The sequence below is a fragment of the Lonchura striata genome, chromosome 11 (assembly GCF_046129695.1).
Source record: "Lonchura striata isolate bLonStr1 chromosome 11, bLonStr1.mat, whole genome shotgun sequence".
In the NCBI taxonomy this organism is placed as follows: domain Eukaryota; kingdom Metazoa; phylum Chordata; class Aves; order Passeriformes; family Estrildidae; genus Lonchura; species Lonchura striata.
In genome coordinates this window covers 21,583,482-21,606,803 of record NC_134613.1, presented here as the reverse complement: position 1 = coordinate 21,606,803, position 23,322 = coordinate 21,583,482, and the positions used below count along the sequence as shown (strand labels likewise).

Sequence of the window (23,322 nt, the reverse complement as noted above, 5' to 3'; positions counted from 1 at the left end):
ACACCTGCCTCTATTCTAGAGGTGCAGATCTACTACAAGAAACATCTAAAACAGTCCACGGAAAAATGTTCACTTTTCTAAGCAAGTTTCTGTTTTGAGAATTTTCAGCAGTGATTACTGCAGTCAGATTTGTTTGCATGTCTCAATTCCTCTCAATTCCATGGTCTTGGCCAAGCCATATGCATTTTTCCCATGTAGGTATGGAAGAGGATAGCTGGAGGTGATTGATAGTGCAGAGGTCTTGGGGCCACCCCTCTCATAAACAAGCCAGACACATCTATTTACAGGAAAAAAAATCTAAATAGAAGGTGCTTTACTGTGCAGGTCTCAGAATGAAGCTCAAATGTTAATCCCCTCCACGTCAGCAGAGAAGGCCTTGGGCACGAAGCCATGTTTTTATTTAAGTCCTAGTTTCTCAGAGGTAACTAAAGCCAAGGAAGAATTGTTCAGGGCTCTGACTGACATGTTTTCCAGTTGCAGGGCAGGACTGGCAGGCAAACATGCCCAGAAGCTCCACTGGGTCAATGACATGATGTTAAATCACTGCCAGCCTGCCCTGTAGACTGCCTTCCCTTACGTCAGAGCCCTTTTACTTACAGCTCTTACAGAAATGTGGTGGTTTGGCAAAACCCAGCTCTCAAGAGATGCGGGATTATTACAAGCACAAGGATCTGAATTAGGCAAATACCAAACACTTCTGAGAAATCCTGTCACATAGAATGTGACAGAGGAAGTGTTGGTTATACAGAGGTCACTGACATTTCATAGGTCCAGTCTTACCTGGATGACAGTTTACAAGAGAATGCAAAGAGGAACAGCAGGTGTCTTTGAGAAATCTATCACCTACCTTGGTTGATCCAGTAAAAGCAATTTTATCAATGCTGTCATGGGTAGAAATTGCAGCTCCAGCTGTGGGGCCATAGCCTGGTACAATGTTCACCACCCCGGGAGGGAAACCCACCTGAAACAGTTTAAAAACAGCTCTGTAGGGAATTTGAGAGCACAGCTCATTTCTCAGGAAGCCTGGATTAGTTGTACTATGCTCCTCTGAGCTCTTACCAGATACATCCCTGTTTTCCAGACTTTCCAGTAACATGGCTGCATGCTACCAGCTGGAGTAGACGTGGGTGAAGCTAACAGCCATGCTTAGGAAATGCCAAGTTTCAGTAAGAATTCTTGGAGAAGTCCTAGTTTCAAGTCAAAAGAGAGTGAGTCTTTTGGCCAAACTTGGCCCCCAGCTACTGCAGTGCAGCTGCAGCCAAAGGGTAAATGAATGGAAGTTTGTTTTGAACAAAGGTTGACATTTGTGGTTCTTCAGGGACCAGAGGGATTAAGAAGTCAGTAAAACCTCACTAGATGATGGGGCTAATAAAACAGGAGTACAAAAGCAGATGGTAACAAGACTTATGCAAGTTTCCACCACATTTACAACCTAGATTTGCCAACTAGTAATTTTGCCAAAATAGACAAATGGCAAAACTTCAGGTGAAATTCTAGTACAAGAAGAACTGAGGGACTTGGTTTGGTTTTACTTTCTGAAACAAGAGTTTCAAGGATTATTGCTCTTCTAGGTTAGCCTTCCCTTACTACTCATAGCACAAAGTTGTTTTCCCTGCAATTTCCAATGATGAAGGTCCAGAATATAACACATTTGCTTCATTTCCAATGACTTTTTAATACAAAATCTCAATAAATGCCACTTTTTAATAGAGAAAAAAAAAGAAAGCAATTGTTTATGTACTGTCTGCAAAAAAATTATCCTCACAAGACTTTTTCTCCCCATTTTTTCTTTTCATAAATTGGAAGGGCAGTCTCATTTCTTCTATGGATGTGACAATGACAAAAATGCATTTAATGGAGTTTGCATCTTGGCTAATGAGTTTTCAAGCAAATACTGCACATCAAACTGTGCAAGTAATGATGTTTGGAGTCAGCAGCAAAGCCACAAGGAAGTAAAAAATTGGTTCAGAATACCCTGAGCCAAATTTTTTTTTCTGTTTTTCAGCAAAAATGAAAGCCAAGTATTTTTGGTTGGCCAAAAATTATTTCATTGAACGTAACACATAGCTTTGTGTGTGTGGTAACATCTTCTACATCCTTTTAAAGATGAAAACAAAAAAACTTAACACATTTTTCTTAAAAACTTAAAAGAATTTAGCTAATTTTGGGCAGAGAAAGGAGCATCTTCAAATAAAATCATTGTGCACTAATTACACTTCTGCCTTGAAGGACAACAGCAACATTAGAATTTGAGCTGAAAAAATTGAATGGTGGTTTTTTGTGGGGAATGCTATGCCAGAGTCAAAAACAGCAGTGGTGTGGCAGGGCTCACTAGAAGTCATGACAATTGCACCCTGTGCTCACTCACTCATCTTGTGTAATCTCATTAAGCCAAGTAACTGTAGGAGATACTTAACTGGTATTATTTTTCCACTTCCTTTCCTGATGGAAGAGCCCTAAGTGTCAATTATCAACATATCTTTGTTTTCTTCCAGGCTAAGCCAAGAAAGGACAAAATCATCATTTGACTGAGCCTAACAAACAGACTGAGAGGGAAAAGTCCAATCTACAACTCCTTTAGTTTTCCTCAGTCAGTCACACCCATAGCTATAGGAAGCTGATGTATTGAGCAGTGCTGGAAGGTTCTGTGCCCTTCCCACCTACTCTGTACAATTAACAGACCTGCTGGCACACAAGATCCTACCTGACAAGCCCTAAACCAGCATTTTAAAATCCCAATCTATCATCTTGCTTTTATTTCAGTTGACTTTACAGGCTAGACACAACTAAATTGTTCTATGAACCACAGAAATTACAAGGAATTGTTTTCCAGGGCACTCTGTCTTGGTTGAATTATCCCACTTAAAAACAACAAACAACATGGCTGTCTAATCACATTCTTTTTTTGTTCCATTGTCTAATAAAACTGAGCTTTTGTCTTTCCCTCATTTGGGAGAGGGGAAGACAAGGTAGGGGAAGAAAAGCATCTTTTTTTCTCTCTGCAGCTTCCTGAGAAAAATGCACAGGTTTTGTGATGTTTGCCACCTCCCAGCCAATCACAAAGGCCTTTGTAAAAAAAGACTGAAGACAGAGGTTGTTCTCACTTTCTTTTGTGAGCCCATTAAAGCTGGAAGTCTGTTTGTTATGCTCAGACTCTTTAAAACCTAAAAATCTGGACAGCCAATTCAAAACACAGCCTTGCTTATGACCTTAAGAGAGCAGAACCTCGAGGGGCTGTTGAGATCTCCTCACCTCCTTGATCAGAGAGCCAATGTAGAGCGACGTGAGCGGAGTTTGCTCAGCTGGCTTAACCACCAGAGTGTTTCCACAGCACAGAGCTGGTGCCATCTTCCAAACCAGCATCAGCAGGGGGAAGTTCCACTGCAAGAACACAAGTCACTGGTCAGATCAGCCTGCCACAGTCACCTACTCACTTCCATGCAGCCTTTTTCCAGCTCAGGCAGGAAAGGAACTGGGAGGAAAGCCACAAAGAGGAGCGTCTGTTTATAATACTGTGTTTGCTTGGGCTAAGGAATAACAACTTCCTTGATTTCCCCCTGAGATCCCTGACATTGCTGGCAGTCCTTACATTAATCCTGTAAGCTGGACAACCTTCTGCACGATGTGACCTCATTCTTTCAAGAAGTTTGATCACATTTTGTGTAGGATTTTGGCTCTTTACAGATACTGTGTTGGAGGCAGTTTCCTGATACATCACTTCTGTACAGCATCTGTATGTGGGGAATTACAGAATGCAACTACTCATTGAAAAAAACCTTTTTTTCTCTGTTAAGCACTAGCTGAGTAGTTAGGAGTTATATAACATCATTCAGTTCCAGTTTATAAATAGGAAGCTGCAGTGAGTTGTTCAGTCATGGAAATCTAGGGGAGGTCTCATACTCCCTTCATATTGTAAATTGTTCCTTTCCAATTCCTTTTCTAATTTGGAATTAGGAACCAGTCCACATCAGTTTTCTCTGTGCTAATCTCTTTCATGGTCATGTATATTTGGGGATCTTGTAATCTAAGCAAGAAGTGGAAAATCTAGCTCACTTTGAATCTCAGAAAGGTCATTTGGCAGCAGAAAAGATTTTTTCATTAAAAATAATTAATGCTGCTTCAGGGATGATGGAAGCAGGCCAACAGCAAGGGGACTTCTTGTCAAAACTCAAGCCAAGGCCCTTCAGCTATCAGCAAAGAAGCCAAGTATGTCAGGAATCCACAAATTCACACTTACAAATAAATTAGCAGTGTAGCTTTTGAGCCATGAGTTCTATTCTAACCCTGAGACAAAGCAGAATTTGGTCTCCAGTGTTATCTTCAACTTGCTTCACCCATTTCCCCAGACCTGTTCCATTTCAGTGATCTTCTCCAATGGCCACATCCCATAATTTGCCCATTTGTCTTTTTCTCCTAAGTTTTCTTGGAGGCCTGGCAGCTTGAGCCATTTACACCTACACTACTTTCTACAGTTTCAGAGCATGAAATAGCTCCATTAGGAGCTTTCTGCTGCAGAGTGGCTGGTGAAAGTAACAGTACAGGACTCCAGGGATGCCTCACGATATCACCTTGGGATAAAAATCAGCCATATGCTGCACTCCCTAAGAATTTCTCTAGCTAAATAAAAATATAATGTTATTTAAATATAGTCAAGCCACAAGAGAAATGGAGGCCCTGTTAATTGGTATAGGAAAACATAGCCAGAACTTTTTTCAATCAAGTAGGAAATACAAACCCACAGGCTGTTGGTGTTATCAAGATTGAACTGAGAAAAAAATTGGAGAAGATTTGTTCTAAATAAACTGAAGACAGATGTGGTTTTGTTGACCCCAAACATTCTTTATACAAACACAGCGTTGATCTTAAGTCAAATTTGTTTCTGTGCTTTCAGTTGTATTTATTGCTGGTCTAGGGTCAACCTGAGATCTTACAAGCCCCACTCTGTCCCCTACAGTGACCTTCCAAAGCATCCCTCATGTAGGCTTTTAAAGGGATATTTTCCAAAGCACTGCTGAGTGCCAAAGGTGGCTGACAGTGACAGGGAAATACCTTTTAACTGGTGATCAGTGTGAGGAACCTGAGATTTTGATCTTAAGTCATAAATTCTGCTCAGCAGAAGTCACATTGCTTGCTCAGCCAGAAAAGCTGAGCAGTCACCAAGAGAAATGTTTGATAACCTGCTTTGCCTCACCCTGAACACTGCCAAAGAGACCATGTCCTCTCATCACCTGGGGTACAAATTGAGTCCTGCTGAAGGAAAAAGCAGAATTTCCCCAGACATCTCTGGGATCTGGTCCAGAGCTGGTATTCCCAGGGTCCAGCAAATCCAATGTCCCACATGCATTTCTTTCAGTCTTTAGTCTTATCTCAAAGGTCAAAAGTCTTCATGAACTCTTACTGGTCCAAGTACCATATAATCATAGAACATCCTGAGTTGAAAGGGATCCACTGGGATCATCAAATTCCAACTCCTGGACCTACACAGGACAGCACCAAGGATCCCACCACAGGTCTGAGAGCATTGTCCAAATAAGTCTTGAGCTCTGGCAGCCTTGGTGCTGTACCCAAACAGAGACTCTTGACACAGCACCATTTGCTTCACAAACTGTAGGATACCACATTCAAAGCATTTTACAACCAGACAGGAACAAAATCTGTCTCCCATGAGCTGTAAAGTCTTCCTGGCTGTCTGTTGAAACAGAGCAAGCAACACATGCTAACACTGGAGGCATTCCAAGAGCTAGCCACATCGTCCCCTCAGCAGAGAATAAGACCTCAAGGAAAAGAAAACTCTATTCAGTGAGATTTAATCCCAGAAAGCTCAGAAAGCAGCCAGACATAATTAATTGATAATGGATATGATTTAAAACCCAAAACTATGCATCAGCACGAGGCAGCAGAAAGCCAGCACTCCTCATGACGAGATGGTTGTCCCAGCAGTGTGAGAGTCAGAGCTCTGACTGGTCTCTGGTGACTGGTGTCAGCCTCGGAGAGCAACAGAGCATCTGATTAGGAGACCCACCCTTCCACTGCAGAGCACTTCTGTTGCCAAGAGCAATTGGCATGGGGGTAAAACACAAAACTACATCAGGCCACTGAGATGGGAGTTCCCTGCAGAACAGCTGTGCTAAGCCAGCCAGCAAATGGCTGCAGGGTAGGATGGAGTGCACAAGGAATTTCCAGTTCTGTGGGAGATGCAGGGCACCAGCACTGTCACTTACTGGAGTTATGGCTCCACAGACACCCATCGGCTCGTGCCGGGTGAAGCAGACAAAATTTTCATCTGCAAGACAAGAGAGTAAAAGGGGACAAAACAGTCAAAATCCTCATTTTACAGAATGCGTGCGAGGCAGCTGCACACAAACAGGTTGGGGACAGAACTAAACCCCTGTTAGACAGAGAACACTGTCTGTTCCTCCTGACTCATGCCTTTGGGACACCCCAGTCAGATGAAGATCTGAGTACAGGTCTTGTCCCAGCTTGAAAGCCAAACACCACTCACAGTCACACAGGAACCTTTTAAAACCAGGGTTCAGTTCCTTCTGCAAACTCCCGGTGTTGAGGCTGAGGGGAGGATAACTCTTTGTCACACTGAAGAGTAAACAAGTTTTGTTCAGACTGTGTCCTACTGAAAAACACAAAGCACTTGTCTCCCCGAGGGAGAGAGTTTTAAAACCCATTTTATACAGGAATCCTGTTCAGTGTGACAGGAATTACACTCCTGGTAAGAAATCATAAAAAGATGAAACTCTGGAACTAAAGTAGTACCATTCACCTTAAAATACTGCTGTTACTTTTCAAAGAGAAAGCAGGAAGAACATTTGCCTTTCAAATTCATTCTTGCTGAACACCTAGTTTCATTTGGGAAGATGTGACAGAGAGCAAGAGCATTCAAATCAGGACAAACAAGTGATTTCAAATCAGAACAAACAAGCAGTGTCCAGACAAGCAAAGCTTTACACCACTCTGAATGAGGGTGACAAATCTCAGTTTATATGACTGACATGCTGCCTTTGCTGTCTGCACAGGCTGAACTAGCTCAGCCTTCCAGAGCCCTTCCTCTGGTGACTAATTTCTGTCTGCAGTGTCTGTCCTTCACACAGCCTCAGTGATCACCCACATGCAGGGACAAAAGAGGCCAAATTGTAAATACCCCATATTGCCCATCATGCCACAAGGACATCCATTCTCTTAATTGTTCTCACCAAAACCATATTTGAACTTTTATACCTGGACCAAAATGTTCACTCTGTGTGACTGCTCTGACCAAAAGCTTCTCTGTTAAAAATGAAACAGAAGAGCCCACACATTATTTTCCAGAGATCTATCCAGGCATTAACTACGTTCTCCCATTAGTTTCAATATTCAAACACATCTGCTTAAAATGCATCCTGAGATAGAAAGGAAGTGCAGGCTATTTTTGCAGGTTTTCAGAAGCCAGCCTTTCCATGGATCTCCTTCCCCCTCAAGCCTGATCCCATCCCAGCTCTGAAAATGTGTCTGAAGGTACTCACCCACTGGAATAGTTCTGCCCTGAATTTTATCAGCCCATCCAGCATAGTACCGCAGTGTTTTTATACAGCCCTCCAGGTCAATGAAATAAGCCTGCAGAAAAGGTTTTCCTGTGTCCATTGTTTCCAGAGTCTGAAAAAAACCAATTTGCAAACAATGTCAGAGAAATCTTTTCTTAAAAAAGAGCTTTTAAAAACCCTCTTCTCAGCTTTATTGTGCCTTGTTCTGAAGACGTAGAATGTTCTTCCCTCTTATTATATTTAGAGAATGAGCTTGTTAATACAAATAATGCAGAAGGGAAAGCAGACACAGTAACTCTCATGTGTACAGGAATTGCTTTGTTCAGGGGCACCTTCCAGAAGCCTCTAGCAGGTGAGTGTGGGTGGGATACAGGCTGGGGTCTGGGGCACTGGTCAGAAACAATATGAGCATCATGACTTCACCCTAACTGACCTTCCAACACAGATGTTCTGGAGTCCAGATGGTGTCACTGAAGTCAGGCAGAGCTACTTCCCCTCTATTAGAAAAAAATCTTAATTTTCTACTTTATAAGCCTAAACCCAACCTCTGAAAAGCCTCTTTTGTCCAATGATAAACATACTTTTTACAGAGTTCTGGTAACCTTTGGGCTCATATCTGTGCTGAGCCCAGGGCAAGGCAGAAGTTGCCCCACTGAAGCTGCACTGGTGCTGATCAGCTCTAAACAAAGTCCAGGCTGAGCCTGTGTCCTTCACACTGTTCTGGACATTAGCTCAGGGAATGCTTTGTTCTCCATGCTCAGGTCATTAAATGGGATATTGGTGCAAATGGCCAGCACATCCATAAAGGAAGTACTATCCCTTGGTAGATTGAAACATCTTTGTTTACACATGAAGTCATACCCTGTCATGCTCCACAGACATTAGGGTCCAAACAGCACTTGAACAGACATTCCTCTTGGAATGGCAAGAATTGTTATCCACTGAATGTCTGCTAAAACAACTGATTTTTATAAGTCATTGCTCAGCACACAGCCAGGACAGCCAGGGCTGGTTTTCTGCAGTGCAAACAGCAATGCCAAACAAGCCCTCCCAGAGAGAAGGACAGTAGAAAGCTTGAAGTGTTTTCTGGTTAAGGGAAAAGGGGGGTGCTCCAAAGTCACATCAAAAAGTGAGCAAAAAATAAACAGTTTATTCACACACACACACACATATATGTATTCTTTTCTTCTCTCTTACTTGCTGCCCAGAACTGTCTTCAGAATGGAATGTTTTGTTTTTGCCCTGCTGAAACTGAAAGCTGTCATGTGGTTGAGTGACACTGTGTTGGGGAAAGAGACTCAGCTCAAAACAGTCACACAGGTACAGGCTCCTGAGCACATCCCACAGATGTCAATTCCCACTGACCTCAGCAGGGCACTGGCTCAGTTACCTGCACATCTGACAGCATGGAATGTCATAAATGCCTTTCCCTGAAAGTAAAAGTGCAGCACTGAACTGGAGAGTGCTGGGATCCAAGAGCTTAGGTGTGGATGGACAGCAGCCCCAAGCTGAGGATCTCTGGGTGGCATTTGGAAAGATGTACAAGGCTGTAGAGTCCCAAGGCTTCTACCAACTGAGAACACTTTAGCTCAGGTTCTTATCCCTTTGTTCTGCACCAGCAGGACTCCTCCAGGACAGAATCATGAAGCCATTAGCAACAGTTCTTCAGTGCAAAAGTCCAAGTTAACACAGCTTCACAGATATAAAGAGATTTTCCTGAGCCAGAACATTCAATAGGGAAAGAAACAGTTCCCACTTATACACATTTTAAACTTTGGATGATATCCAGCAAGAGAAAGATTCTCTTCCCCACCCTCCATTTTAAGGGAAGGAATTTGCACAGAAGTCAAATACACCTGCATTTTTGTAATAAAGAATGAGTCAGTTGTGGTGGTTTGATATGATTTGGTTGTTTGGGTGTATTTTTCTAAATAAGAGCTGGGAGACAGCTATAAACATCAATGTTAAAACAAAAAATATTGCTTTGAAAATTTAAGTATTAATATATTTAATCACTTCAATAACTAGCTAAAGTTCTGCAAAAGTCAGCTATGTAGAACTGACAGCCTACAGTTCTGCCTAAAATCCTGCAGAAAAGGAACAAAGCCATGACTCCTGTATGGAGTCTTCTGCCCTTCATGAAGAGAGGGAAAAGAAAAATATTAGGTAGATATGGATACACCAGAGGGATGAAGCAGAGTTGTGAGCCAACTGTTGCTGGCTTATCACTGCTCCCAGTACTCACTGCCAGGATGACTCTGTCCCGCTCCAGGAGATCAGCCAGCTTGTGCAGGAGTCGTCCTCTGCTTGGGGCATCCATCTGTCTCCACGGAGAGCCCCTCTGGAACGCTGCCTTCGCTGCCTCCACTGCATTATCCACATCAGGCTACACAACACACACACAAGAAAACCTCAGGTAACAAGGAAGGAGCTGGACAATGGCACAGAGTGCCCCCCAGGGTGCTTCCTGGCTGGTGCTGTGGTGGCCAAAACCAAGTTGTCCAACAAAACCATTTTCATGTCATTCCTGGATTTGAGTTCAAGCCTGGAATATGTTTTATGTTTGGCCTGGGCTCATAAACAACCTTGAGGTCTGAATACCAATTGGGTCTTTCAAGGGTAATTTAATGTAACTGACTTGTTTATAAAATAATCCAGAATCGTGTTCCTGCCAATACAGGATGTGACACTGGGGGAGGATGAAGAATCATGACAGGCCACTGGCCTACATGAATTAGCCTCCTCTAAACAAGTGTGGGCAGGAAAATCCCCCATGAGATCAAGATTTTACCCAGGGAAGTAATTACAGCTCAGATCCCACCATCCAGTTCCCCTGGAGCCCATGCCAAGGCAGTTAACACACTGAAAAAATCACCCTTAGAGCCTAGAACACATTCCCAGAACGTTTCCACCAGATGGGAAAGGTTTTGCTGTTCAGTGTTCTGACAAAGATGTTTCCCCTACACACACTGAGTGCCATTGTCCCTTCATCTCCCAACAGCTTTACCATCCTCTGGACCAAATCCAACTCTGCTTAACAAAGTTCCTAACCAGAGGGGGAGAAAGTTTCTCTCTTCTCACACCATCACCCCTGGAGCTTTATTCATTTGCTCTGGCCATGGTAAGACCTGGACTCCTCCCACCACCTTGCATACATTGATTAAAAAAGTGAAGCCAAGGAATCCAATGGAATCTATGGGAACACTGCCACCAACAACCACAAGGCCAAGGCTGTACCCCAAGCATTGATAAAGCTTTGGACAGATTCCCGCTGTATGTACGGTCTGGCACAGCCCAAGCATCACTTCAGCTGATGGAGAACGTGCACCTCACTGCAATATCTGGCTCCAAAGGGTGGGGAAGGGGGAAGGGAGTCAGACCTTGATCATTCCTCCCAGCACTTCACCAGTTGCTCTCATCTTTTCCTAATTGTATCCAGACAAGACTTGAGGAAAGGTAATGAGCCTCTGCACTGATCCAACAAGGTCTGGCCACATCCCCCTCATGGGAGGGCATGTGTGGTGCTCAATCAAGAAAAAATGTTGTAGGGAGACACGCTGCCTTCATGGTCAAAACTACAAGTCATCACCCAAGGCAATGGCACCTCACATTAAACTTGGCACCATTTCTTTACAAAGAGATCACACAGCTTTGAAACAGTCTGACCTATACTGTCAGGAAAAGAATTCCATCCTTTTGGAAGAGCACAGATGGGAAGCCATTGGAGGAAACTTGTGCTGTCAAAGGATGGCTCTGGTTCAGCAAGGGCTGCTGGTGGGGCAGAGGTGTGCAGAGCCACTGAGCACACACAGGCAGGTCCTACCTGGGGCCGGCCCGTCACCCACAGCCACAACAGGGCTTTGAATGGCTCACTCTGCTGGAGTTGATCTGGATTCAGCTTGGCACATCACAAAAGCCAGAAGGCACCACCAGCCACTGCACACTCATGTATCCCCCATCCTGCCTGCTGGAATGAAGGCTTAAACTGAAAGAAGGCAATATTTTATGTGACAGAGCAGGCAAAGGAACATAAGTGTGTCAGGTTTAAACAAGCCTTTCCTTAACAGCAATTAATTAGTTCAGCAACCAGGCTGGGAGCACAGATGTGCAGGGAACTGGGTCTGCAGTGGCACAATGCCCTTGGTACGAGGGTCTTCCCTCCACCCTGGCACTCAGAACAGGAGTGAGATGACTGTGTGGGAAGAGGATTTCAGTGCATGCCCAAATCTTCCCCAACCTCTAAAAATGGGAGCACACGAACCCTGCTGCAGTGCCTGTAGAGACAAAAATGAAGACAACCATCTTTCTCAGACATTCTGGGTACAAATAGTGGTTTAGAGCATGCAGTCACTGTCACACAGGCAAACAAGCTTTCCCTAAACACCCTCCTGGTAGCAGCACCAAGTGATGTCCTGAGAGCCTTTCTGCACAGCCTCAATAGGCCTGAGAGACCAGCAAAAACAAGGAAATCCTTCAGGAAGGCTGAAATGCCATTCTTAATCCATCCTGTTATGACTAGGCATTAGGGGAGTCTGAATGGCATGTTCATTGCAGGCATGTTGCAATAGGTAGGCACAAGGTGTGACAAAGTGACTCTGAACTGTCAGGGTGCCAGGAACACCCTGTGGTGCACAAAACCACAGTAGGAGGAGATCCATGCATCCTGGTGCTCCACTCGGATCTATAACAGATTTAATGAGCATTACATAAAAAGCTCCACCAAGAATATTAAGATTGCAAAGTCTTTACAGTGTTGGGAAATGCCTGCAAACCTTCATACCCACCTGGGGTGTTTGAATTATGATACAACCCCCAGTTACACAATCACATACCTTCCCCCCAAACAAACTGAACACTGTTCTTTGTTCTGAGCTGCCTTGTCCATCTTCCTCCTCTACCTCAAGGCCTGCTCATTGCTGCTCCTTTTTTTCCCATCCTCCTTTCCTCTCTCCTGCCCCAACAGCAGGCTGCAGAGCACAGTGAAGACCATCACCCCACTGGCTCTGTGAGTGGGGAAAACACCTGCAAAAAAGCCTTGCTCTGCTTCAATCTCAGGGTGCCCCAGAGTGCTCCAAGTGTGGAGACATGCCAGGAGTACAGCACACCCACTGGGGACCCTCTTTCTTCAATTCACCTAATGACTTCTTCAAAAAGCCTCCCCTGTGCACATCTTTGGAAAGACACTCTTCTGACACAGGGCATGAGCATGTCACAGTTTTTTAGTTACAAGAGGTTCCCTGACCTGCTCCCCTGCAAACAGTCCACAGATTTAATTGCTTTAAGTTCCAAACTTGAATTTAAAACAGCTACAAACACCATCCTAACAGCCTGAAACGTCCAAAATTGTTATGGAGGGCATTGCAAGTCTGCTGTGGTCTTACCTCAGTCTGCCACTACAATCTGAAGGGGACAGGCTGAACAAATCCTTCTCACAACCCTTCAAAGATCCACATGAGATTGAACTGTTTAGAAATGATCATGACAGAAACTTGACAGTCACAGCTGTGGACCTGAAGCCAATGCTCTGAGGCAACTGAGCTGGGCACTCCTTTGAGGAAGGAGCACTTTTCCCCTGTTCCTGATGGACATCAGGAAGCTGCTAGAAGGAAAAAGCCTGTCCCCAAGTGTTAGGGACAGCACCAGAGTTACTCTTTTTTGTATTATCAGCCTGGCAAGCAGTTGGACACTAAGCTTTTATTTGTGAGGTATATTCCAGCATCCAGTGGAAATATCCACCATTTTATTTTCAGGGTGTCTTTTTCCACACAGACTTTTCTTTATCCCTCAACTGTCCCATCAAGGACAATTCTGTAACTAAAGAATAGACAACAAAACCTTTGCTTCTAGGCTTATAAAGAATTGGCCAAGTTTCAGCACCAGACTAAGCTATCATCACTGAGATATCAGCTGCCAAATTTCCACCCCTCACGTGCAGCCTAAGCAAAACACTCTGCATGGCCAGGGAAGGGCAGGTTTCTGTTCAGGGTTTGGGAAGGGGAGTTTTGCTCCCAGCCTGCTGTGAAGGCAAAACCAAACATTGGCAGAGCACAGCTGAAGCCAGTAGCAGGAGCTGCCACCCCTGCAGTGGCACTGGCCAGCACAGCAAGTACAGTGGCACATGGGGACAAGGCACTGGAAAGCACCACTGAACACAGCTCACACACCTCACCAATTCCTGTGGTGACTCCAGCAGACTGGAGGTACAACCCCACGAGGGGATGAACCAGAGCAAGGGAAGCCTCAGGGACCTCAGTTTGCCAGAAGAGAGTAGGACATGGTCAAGTGTCACCAGAAGGCAAACAGCTATTTGGGGATGGTTATCACACATCACTCTTTAATCCAGATCCAGGTCTAATCCCCACTCACTGTCCTGGAAAAATCTAGTCAGAGCAAAATATTGTTTTAAAAGATGAGATGTACAGAAGAGGCTTTCAGCACCCAAAGCACAGCTAGCTTACATTTTTGGCTGCAATTTTCACTAAGAAATCAATCACCTATACTGAGGATTCAGGGGAAGAGAGCTCCACTGACTGGAAAAGCTCCACTTCCTGCAAGCCAGAAGCTGAACTCAGACAGGGACAAATCTCAAGGAGGCAAAACTGGCCTGTTAGTTCTGTATAACAATTTTTTTTAGCCAACACTGAGAAGCAGGCACAAACTGCTCATGTAATACTCTACAGCTGATTGAGGAGACACTTAGCTCAGGGAACAATAACAACGTCATGGTTTCTGCCTATCAAAATACAGTTGCATCAGAGTCAGCTTCAATTCCACTGTTTACATGCCACTGCAATTAAACACAGTTGTGTCCTACCCAGTCAGGATAAAGAAATGACACATAATGTTTGGTTCTGCCTCAATGTGTAATTGCCCCACGGATGCACAGATCCCCAGTGGCAGTAAGTCTTGGAGGCTGCCTCACAAGCACTGGACAAGCTTAAATATTATGAAAAAGATGTAAGTGCAGGCAGAAATGGCCACGCTGCCCATCACTTACTGCCCACAGCAACGAGCTACCAAAGCCCTGGCACAGGCCAGCAGCTGTGAATCACCTTCCCATGACTTCCTGCACAAAGCCAGATGTTGGCCCAGCTCTTTTCCATAGGTCAGACCAGTTGGCCCATACACGATGAGCTGTTTTGGACAAAAAAAGTGTCATATGTTCCTCACCTCAGGCTGTTACCAAACCCAAGCAGTTACATCTCAGGTTACTCTGCAGCACACCAGGGCCAGCCAGGGACTACTAAAGCTCTTGAGATACTGGTTTGGTTTTAGTGAGAGCTGCCACATCTGTGCAGGAGGCCAGAACCCACAATATCAGCTGGAAAAGCAGCACCACATCTCCAGCAGCAAGTGGTCAATGTTTGTATGACCGAGCATAAATTCCCCCAAGCACTCATGTTATTTGTGTTTAAAAATGGGGAGTTTCAGTTCAGTGTCTCCAACAGGCTGCCCTGCAGCTGGGGTATAAACCACCCCCAACACAGAGCCCAAATCCTTTCGGGGTGAGCACACACCATCATTGCTATTTCCTCAGGCTGGCTACTTCCTTCCAGTCTGTGGCACAAGAATGATGCTCATCCTCATTCCTCTGACAGTGTTCAGCAGCCAGTTCCTACCAGGGAAAGTGCTTCTGACAAGCTGGCCAGGATTGATGCCACCCAGCCCATGTACTTCTTGAGCAGCACATCCAGTGTCCCAGACCTCCAGCTCAGGCTGGCCAGATGGACGTTGTTGTTAAAAGCCAGCTTTTCCTTTATGTGCTTCCCTACAAAAAGAAATCCCCTGGAAAATGTCTTTTGCACTGCTTGTCCAACAACACTTACCTTATCTCCTTCCTCAATGTCACAAATTTTTTGCAGCGTTGAAGGGTTGTAGGTGGGGAACTTCTTTCCACTTGTAGACTCGTGCCATTCATTGTTAATAAATATCTGAAGAGAGAGCAAGGGGAGTGGGATGGGCAGGAGAAAGAAAAACTGATATAGACAAAAAAAACCCACAAGTGCACCTCAAAGGTCCAGAGTCTCTTCAGCTTCCATCCATGGCAGAGTCAAGTGTGCTCAGTCTCTCTCCAAGGGACACTGCTGGCAATACAGAAGCATTTCTCCAAACTTTGTGCACCCAGTTAGTTTTGAGCCAGAGGAAGGCAGAGCACAGGTTCCACAGAGAACAGCACTGGGATTTGGCAGTGAGAAACGGGCAGTTTTTGAAATACATCTCCATGGGAACAGCAAGCAGACACCAAGAGAAACTTGTATAGTTGAGGCAGAAGGAGCCCCTTGTTACATGTTGCTGTACAATTATTATTTGGCCGTTGGTGCCCTGCCCTGGGCTACCTCCACAGCTTGATCCCCCTCCAGCAGTGTCCACAGGAGGAGGCTCTGGCTCGGTTCTACCCCACCATGCCTCGTCACAGGCCAGATCAAGCCTCCCACGTCACTTAGAGTCATCTGTGACAAGATTTAAGTGTTTCAAAATATTGCATTTCCAGAGCAAGAACAAACAGTCCCAGCATTGCGTAACTGAAAATGCATTAAATACTGGAGTGTTGTTACTCACTGTAAACAGAACATGAATACCTATATACAATTAATTGATTCAACATGCATCTTATCCACGCTGTGATCTGACTTGGCAGTGTTATATTTTATAAATATACTTTAAATAAGATTAGATGAAGTAATCTTTATTAGTAGCCTGCTAGTGGCTGCAAGCTAGTACTTTTATTTGGAAGCCATCCACATTTGCAATCTTGTTTATGAGTCTCTACACACCACCAGGAGATTAATGTTGCATCTCTTACATTCGGAATTCCCACTGCTTTGGGTCATAGTTTTCTTTCCTTGGGCAGTTTTTCCTGAAAGGAATTTTTCTTATTATTACTGCATAAAGTATCCAAAGTATAATTGGTGTAGAAGCTGCACTGCTGGACCCACCTGTTTCACACAGGCTGAGAAAAAGAAAATTTCACAAAAAAATGTTGCCAAGCGAAGTCAAAAGAAAAGATACAACGTTAGAAATATTAACTCCAGTTTAGGATATGAGTGCTCCCAAACTACTCTGTTATCCAAGTGCTACATTTTAACATTTACACATTTTAACCTCAGCTTTTCTTTATTTCCCTAATGAAGAAAAGTTGCATTATAAATGTGGGAAATATGACAGGAACCATAAAATTAAAGTATCAGGTATATGCTCACAAACTAAGGGCTGGAGAAGAATACTGATTTTTCCTTTGCATTCAACATTAATTCTGTGGGAAAGTGATGTTCCTACCAAGCAGTAAAACACAAGAGTGACAGGATCAGGCTGTTTTAAATGTAACATATACACTACCATCATTCTGAGAATCCACCACACATCACGAGTCCTTGGTGCCAGGAGTTGAAATCAAATTGAACAGTATATCCCCAGTTCATGCTTCATAGCCAGAATTTGAGACAAGGAATTGTGGACAGATCACTTCCATCACACATCCATGACAAGCACTAAGCTGCTCTATAAGAAAGATCTTTGTTGAAAGACTTTGCCTGTCCCCCAGCCCCATAACTGGTAGAACCAAAAATAAAAATCTCCTCTAAGCAGAAGGAAGCATGCTGTCAGCTGTAAACATCTGGTGAAACTCGGAGCTTGCACAAAACCCCTCACAGTTTTATGAAAATTGACTGCTGCTCATTATTTTCTCAGATGCACTGGGAGCATCAGATCAAACATCATACTCACACTTTTAATTTATGTTGGTTTCCACTTTAAGGATTCTACCTTGACTCGTTTAGTGCTCACAGTCTCTGGCAAAACTGTGGAGCATAAACTGTGTGTTTGAAAACATACACGGCTGCAGGATAAGATCCCTAAGGAGTGTTTAAAAGTGTTCACAACAATAAAAATAACAAAAACCAGAACATTTAGATGTTTAAGAAGAACTCAAATGGCCGTGTCCATTTTGGACGCAGGAAAGAGCTGTTTGCGCAGCATTACGCCATTCTGCAATCAGCAGCTGCAGATCCAATTTACTGCTATCTGACAAATAAAGAGTAGATAAATTTTGGATGTTAAAAAATTAATCTAGCCCACTGATTGCTCCTAATTGCTAGTCTGTTTCAGTACTTTGGATGCATAATTCAAATCAACACTTCGCCGGATAAGCTATCGCTGTTCACTCCTTTTTGCTACAAGGGAATAAGCTTCAAATTTTGTTTTTTCTCAATACTTAACACAAGAATGCAACAGCAACACACTCATTCAGCCCCTCCAGCTCTTTTAGTCCAGGCACAAAGTTGAAATTATAGCAGCCAAGGCTCCTCGGCAGTAACCAGCCGGGACGCTCTCCCCACCGTGCAAGGCAGCGGGTCAGGCTGTTGTGGAACAAAAAGCGACTCGGCGATCGCAGAGCTACAGCTGCACTGGGAGCAGGGATTTCTGCAGCCCTGCTCTGCTCCAAGCCAGCCCCACCTCTGAGGGACAGCGATATGAAGCTTAGGAGCCTTTGGTTTATACCAAAAGGTCAGGAGCGACTGTTTAAAGGGAAACTCAATGGAGAGGTGAGGGTTTGTGTGGGCTCAGTGCCCGACTCCTCATCCCGTGGGGACGCCATGGAGTTGGGACCAAGAGCCACCAACACGAGCGCTGCTCCTCTCGTGGAGCTGCAGGATGGCTCCAGTGCCACGGCAGAGCCTTTCCCAAGGCCCAGTCCTGCCGGACACCACCCAAACCCACCACTGGCACCAAGCCACCTCCCCGCAGGGGAGCTGTGGGTCAAGGACGCTTGAACACAACCCAGAAGCGGCTCTGAGGGATAAAGCCTTCCTCGCCCTGCCCAGGCTCACCCCATCCAAATCGGATTGTGCTGAGCGCCAGCCGGGAGCTGGAGGCGTTCATGGATGGGTTAGGAGGGGAAGATGGTGTCAGGCACCACAGCAGGGAGAGGAGCCCAGGGCACCTAGGGCAGAGCAACAGCTTTGGCGGAGTTATTTGATTAAAAAGAAAAAGGTAGGTTTTGGGCATTATGGACTGGGACAAGTGCTGCTCCATTAGAAACGCCACTGTCATCTCCTTGCTCAACCTCAACCCCCCATAAACCTACTATCTCAGACAGCAGAAGGAACAAAAGAAGCTAAGAAAAAAAACCACTGAGGGCGAAAATTTTGTATTAAAAATATAACATCTCACCACCACCCTGACTCCACCAAATACATCAGCGACACCACGGCGAAGCCCACCCGCCGCCCAGCGCCCCATGCCTGGCAGGCTCACCTTGGTGTATTTCACCTCCAGGCTGCGCAGGGGCCGCGGCAGCGGGGGCACTTTCCTGTCGGGCTGCCCGTTCTCCACGGCGCCGTTGAGGGCTGCCATGGCCCCGCCGTCGAGCCCGCGCGCCTTCTGCCCGCTGACAGCGCCCGCGCCGCCTTAAGAGCGCCGCGCGAGCCGCCCGCCCGCCCCCATTGGCCGCCGCCCCCGCCCCGCGCGCCGGCCCCGCCCCGCGCCCCGCCCCGGCCCCTCGCGCGGCCGCAGGTGACGGGCGGCGCCGCGGGGTCCCCACAGCGCTCCCGCCCGCTGTCCCCACAGGGCTCACAAGGGCGGCTCGCAGGATCCCAAAGGACACCCCTCAGCATCCCAAAGGGCTCTCCACGGGGTTGCAAGGGATTCTACTCAATGTCTCAAGGGATTCTCCTCAGGCTATTAACTGTTCCCCGCAGGGCTGTCCACAGAATCCCAAAGGGCTCCCACCGGGTTCCCCTCAGGGGTCCCACACAGTCCCTCAGGGCTCCCCAAAGGGCTCGGACATTGCTCGCTCGGGGCTCGCCGTGGTGTCCCCGCAGTGCTCCCCTCAGTGCTCGTGCAGGGCTCCCTCAGAGCTCCAGGCAGGGATCTGACATTGCTGCCCACAGGACTCCGCAGGGCTCCCCATGGGCTCCCCGCAGCCGGGGGCAGTGAGGGAGGGGAGCAGGGTGTGCCCAGATGGGCTCTGGGGAGTAGAGCAGCCACCCTGGCCAAAGGGTGGCACTGGAGTGGGCGTGGGAGGATGTGCCCTCTGCTGCCTTGTGCCTCTGCATCTCACCCAAACCCACCCAGATGTCATTAATGGGAGGACTCTTGCAAGGGTTTCCATGGGAGTAACACCACTGTCTCCCAGCAATAAGGGCCTTTTTCTGCTATTCCTGGTGTTCTGACATCCTTACCTATGCCTCATCCTTCACTCAGTGCCTCTGGAGATCTTTCCAGGACTGATAGTAAGAGAAGAACATGACATCAAATGTGTGCTGTGCATCTGACAGCAGCTGCTCCACATTCCTGTGTGTGTGCAGGAGTCTGGGACCAGTTTGCCCATCCCAGTCTGACTATCCCAGTCAAAGGACTCCAGCCGGCTGGGGCAGGACCAGACCCTTCCACTGGAAAGTCCTACACTGATAACAGCATATTCGTGTCCCACTGGGGTGGAAATACTCAGCCAACCTCCAGCATGGTGCTCATAGTAGTGTACTTGGAGTGTCGAGAAAGATGCTGTCTTTCGAGAAGTCTTAAAGGATATGGAACATGTCTTAAGTGACAGAACTAGGCTCTGAGCCTGAACAAGTTCATTATGTATTGCTTAACTTTATTCTGCATAAAATATGTGTAAGTCTTTGCAGGCTGAGGGCCAGGACACTCAGAGCACCCTCACACCCCCACACACATGGAAGATAATATAACATATTTTCCATATAACAAGTGGCAAGATGCCAGAAGTTATCTTCCAAAATGTTCTGCAGAATCTGTAATCCCCAGCAATAGTCAGCGCTTTGCTGTTAGAATGCTTAAAAATACTCAGAGCTTCCAAAGGCAGATAGCCTGTGATATCACAGTGGCGTAGATTTAGTGCTGATTCAGGAGGGAAACTACCCCCACTGCCTGCAGCTTGCAGGATTGCAGAATGTTTTTGGAAGTCCTCTGCCCAGGTGAAAACCTATCTGATGGTGATTGGTGCAGAAATGCTTATTTCTAAGCTGTCCATTTTTAACTGTCCAGTTGCTATTTCCCATAAAAGCTACAAATCAAATGTACCCCCAGCTAGAAGAAATCTCTTAGCCATATCCCAGCGTATTCCTAGTCCCAGTGGAGTTTATCCATTTCTGTCTGTACCTTGCCCACAGAAACACTCAGTGGAAGTGGAAATTCCTTTTGCAATTAGAGGACAAAATATCAGGATGAGGAGAATGATGAATAAGAAGTTCCAGAACAAGTGGTGTCTAAAGAGTCATTCCAGTGGGTTGTCTCATGTGGAATGACCTTGTCTCTTATCTCTGATGAGGAAGATTTTATACAAGACACTCCTGGGAAAATTATTGCCTCTTCAAGTTAATGTTGGTGCAGTGTGAGATACATCTAAGGCAGAAATTCCATGGACAGGGTTTGGGGATGTGTAAGACTTTTAAAAGGTTGTACAAAGTGAATGAATGGTGAGTCAGCAACATATGAACGAGCTGAAATAATAGACTTCAATGGATACACATAGCTGTGTGCAGTGTTTCCTCTGATAACGTCACAGGAAGAGTAACAGAATGTTCTGCTGTCAAAGAGTCTTGTGGACACTGACTGGTCCCTTGTTGGGCAAACTCAATCCTGGCATAAGGGGAAAGTCCACCAGCCCCAGAAGAGATGTGTCTTTTGTCACCAGATGTGTCTTTTGTCACCAGATGTGTCTTTTGTGCTTCTATCAGATCACAAGGGAGGAAATACTCACGTTAACAGACTTTTGAGTGGGAGAAGCCCTAAAAGCATCAGCAGAGCCCTGATCAGAACAAACGTGAGACATTTTACATTCATTCCTGTGCCTCAGGAAGGGCATGCCATCACTAGGATAGAGGGACTGAAAAAATGGGTTTTACCTAAGTTTGTAAGAGTTGATCAGTGTGTTGGAAACACAAGCAGGAGGAAGAGCGTCCGTCTATGAGAGGTCACGTCACTACTGAGTTACCCTGTTGTGTTCTCCTGTCACAGAGATCTCGGCAGTGTGTCCTTAACCTGCTGCAGTGACAGCAATGGCTGTGGATTGCCTGGAGCTGCTCTGCAGAGCTGCATCTCACAGCGAGTTTTTACACTGCCAGTACACCTGCTCTGCTCTGCCAAGCAGAACAAAGATCACCTTCCCACTGTTGGGATGGACATGTGCACTCTTAAATCTGCCACCGTGAGTGAGACCTGACCACAGCTCTCTGTGCTGTCCTGCCTGCCTGGGCCAAGCACAGTCCTAGGACATGTTCCTACTATGATGTTGCTGTCTCCCTGTCTTTAAGGAAGCATGTAGGAATTAATTTCTCTTACTTCCCAACCTTATTTAACCTTAATTAATTCCCCTTAATGAAGGGGATATTGCTGGTGGTAACTTCTCCAAATACACTCTGACGTATCTTATGCCCTGGCTCCAGCCCAGAAGTGCAGGGAATTGTATACAGATGGTCAGTGAAGACATCTCCAGATTACCTGGAAATAGGGTGTTTCTAGACCCTAGATCCTGTCCCATGGATGAAGACAGACTTGGCAGTGGGGCACATATTAGAGAGCTGTGTTTGCCCAGCCAGTGGTGCTGTAGCCATTGACAGATATTCTACAAATTGATCAATTGATATTCCAAAGATTTTATTTTTTTCACCAAGACCTCAGCCTGTGCTTCCAGCTGACCAGAAGTGCTGTAGCTGTGTAGAGCACTCAACCTGGCACAGAACCAAAGCTTATCCCACTTATTTTCCATATACCCTGAAGCCCATGCACACACAAACATAAATACGTGTGTGAAACAATATACTCTGAAAGGCTACTGAGGCTCTACGCTCCAGCATTCAGCAGCCTGGAGTGTCCAGAATTTGCCTGGTTTTCCTCATCCAGATGAACTGTAATTGAGTTATCCACGCCCTTTTCCTACAGGCATCCCCCTCTCTCTGCATTGGCAATCTTGCTGCTCCTGAGGGAGCAGCTCCCCTCATGATTTATTCTCCTCTTTTTTAATGTGCAGCGAAGGGGCTTTTTACTGCCTGTTATTCAAACTGTGCTTTGGGCACAAAATTATTCATTTCCGTATGGTTTTTCCATGGTGCTCATGACAGCAGTGTCTGAGAGTTTCACATGCACTGTTTCCTTTTCCAGTCATTTTGAGAGGATGCTGACCCTGTATTATCAGTGAGGAAAGAAGGCAGGCAGTGATGAATAAAAGAAGGGTCTTCATAATTTCATTTTCTCGATGTGAGTCACCCACAGCCTGAGTGCTGATGACAGATATTCAGAGCTCAGCTCCAGCAGTCACTGCACAATCTACAGACCTCCCACCCTAACACCCAGGTAAGGCAGAAAGTGCTGGTGAGTGCTTTTCTCCCCAGTGACTTTAATCTGTGAATTTTCTGGGTTTTGGAAGTTTATCATTCCTGTAACTTTTATTCCCCATGTGTAGTTCTCTAGAGTTTGAGTCAATTCTTCTAAGAAAACTTAAAATCCATAAATTTCATCAGTCTTGACCAAATTTGTCATTATACAGGTGAGGAGCAGGATGGACTGTTTTAACTGTGGTGTGATTGGCATCTTGTGAGCTCCCTGGTAGCAGAAGTGACTGACTGATAGGGACTGGCCATCTGAAGGCAGTGAGGTGTGCTCTGCCATCACATTTTGATTTACTTTATTTTTCCAAATATTTTCTGGCTGCAAGATAATGATAATTAAAGTGCTGCCTTCAGCTGTGCAACACATTGCAAATACCACCAAATTAATGAAGAATCTGCCATTTTTTTTAACCATAACTAGTTCTAATCAGTTTATCAAAGTA

At 45.5% G+C, this 23,322-nt stretch overlaps 1 protein-coding gene across 2 annotated transcripts in view; it reads right to left on the bottom strand.

The window, feature by feature from the left end:
• ALDH1A3 (aldehyde dehydrogenase 1 family member A3) overlaps positions 1–18,958 on the bottom strand; it is a 31,371-nt gene extending 12,413 nt beyond the window's left edge. Inside the window, exons 1-7 of one of the 2 annotated variants that reach the window (XM_021552569.2) lie at positions 18,786–18,958; positions 15,359–15,463; positions 9,778–9,918; positions 7,515–7,644; positions 6,222–6,283; positions 3,253–3,381; positions 848–961 (exon numbers count right to left, since the gene is read on the bottom strand). In XM_021552569.2, coding sequence (XP_021408244.1) covers positions 848–961; positions 3,253–3,381; positions 6,222–6,283; positions 7,515–7,644; positions 9,778–9,918; positions 15,359–15,463; positions 18,786–18,884 — 780 coding nt within the window. In that variant the 5' untranslated portion in view covers positions 18,885–18,958. The remainder of the gene's footprint in view (positions 1–847; positions 962–3,252; positions 3,382–6,221; positions 6,284–7,514; positions 7,645–9,777; positions 9,919–15,358; positions 15,464–18,785) is intronic. The other variant, XM_021552570.2, reaches the window with a different exon arrangement.
• Between the last annotated feature and the right edge of the window lie 4,364 nt (positions 18,959–23,322).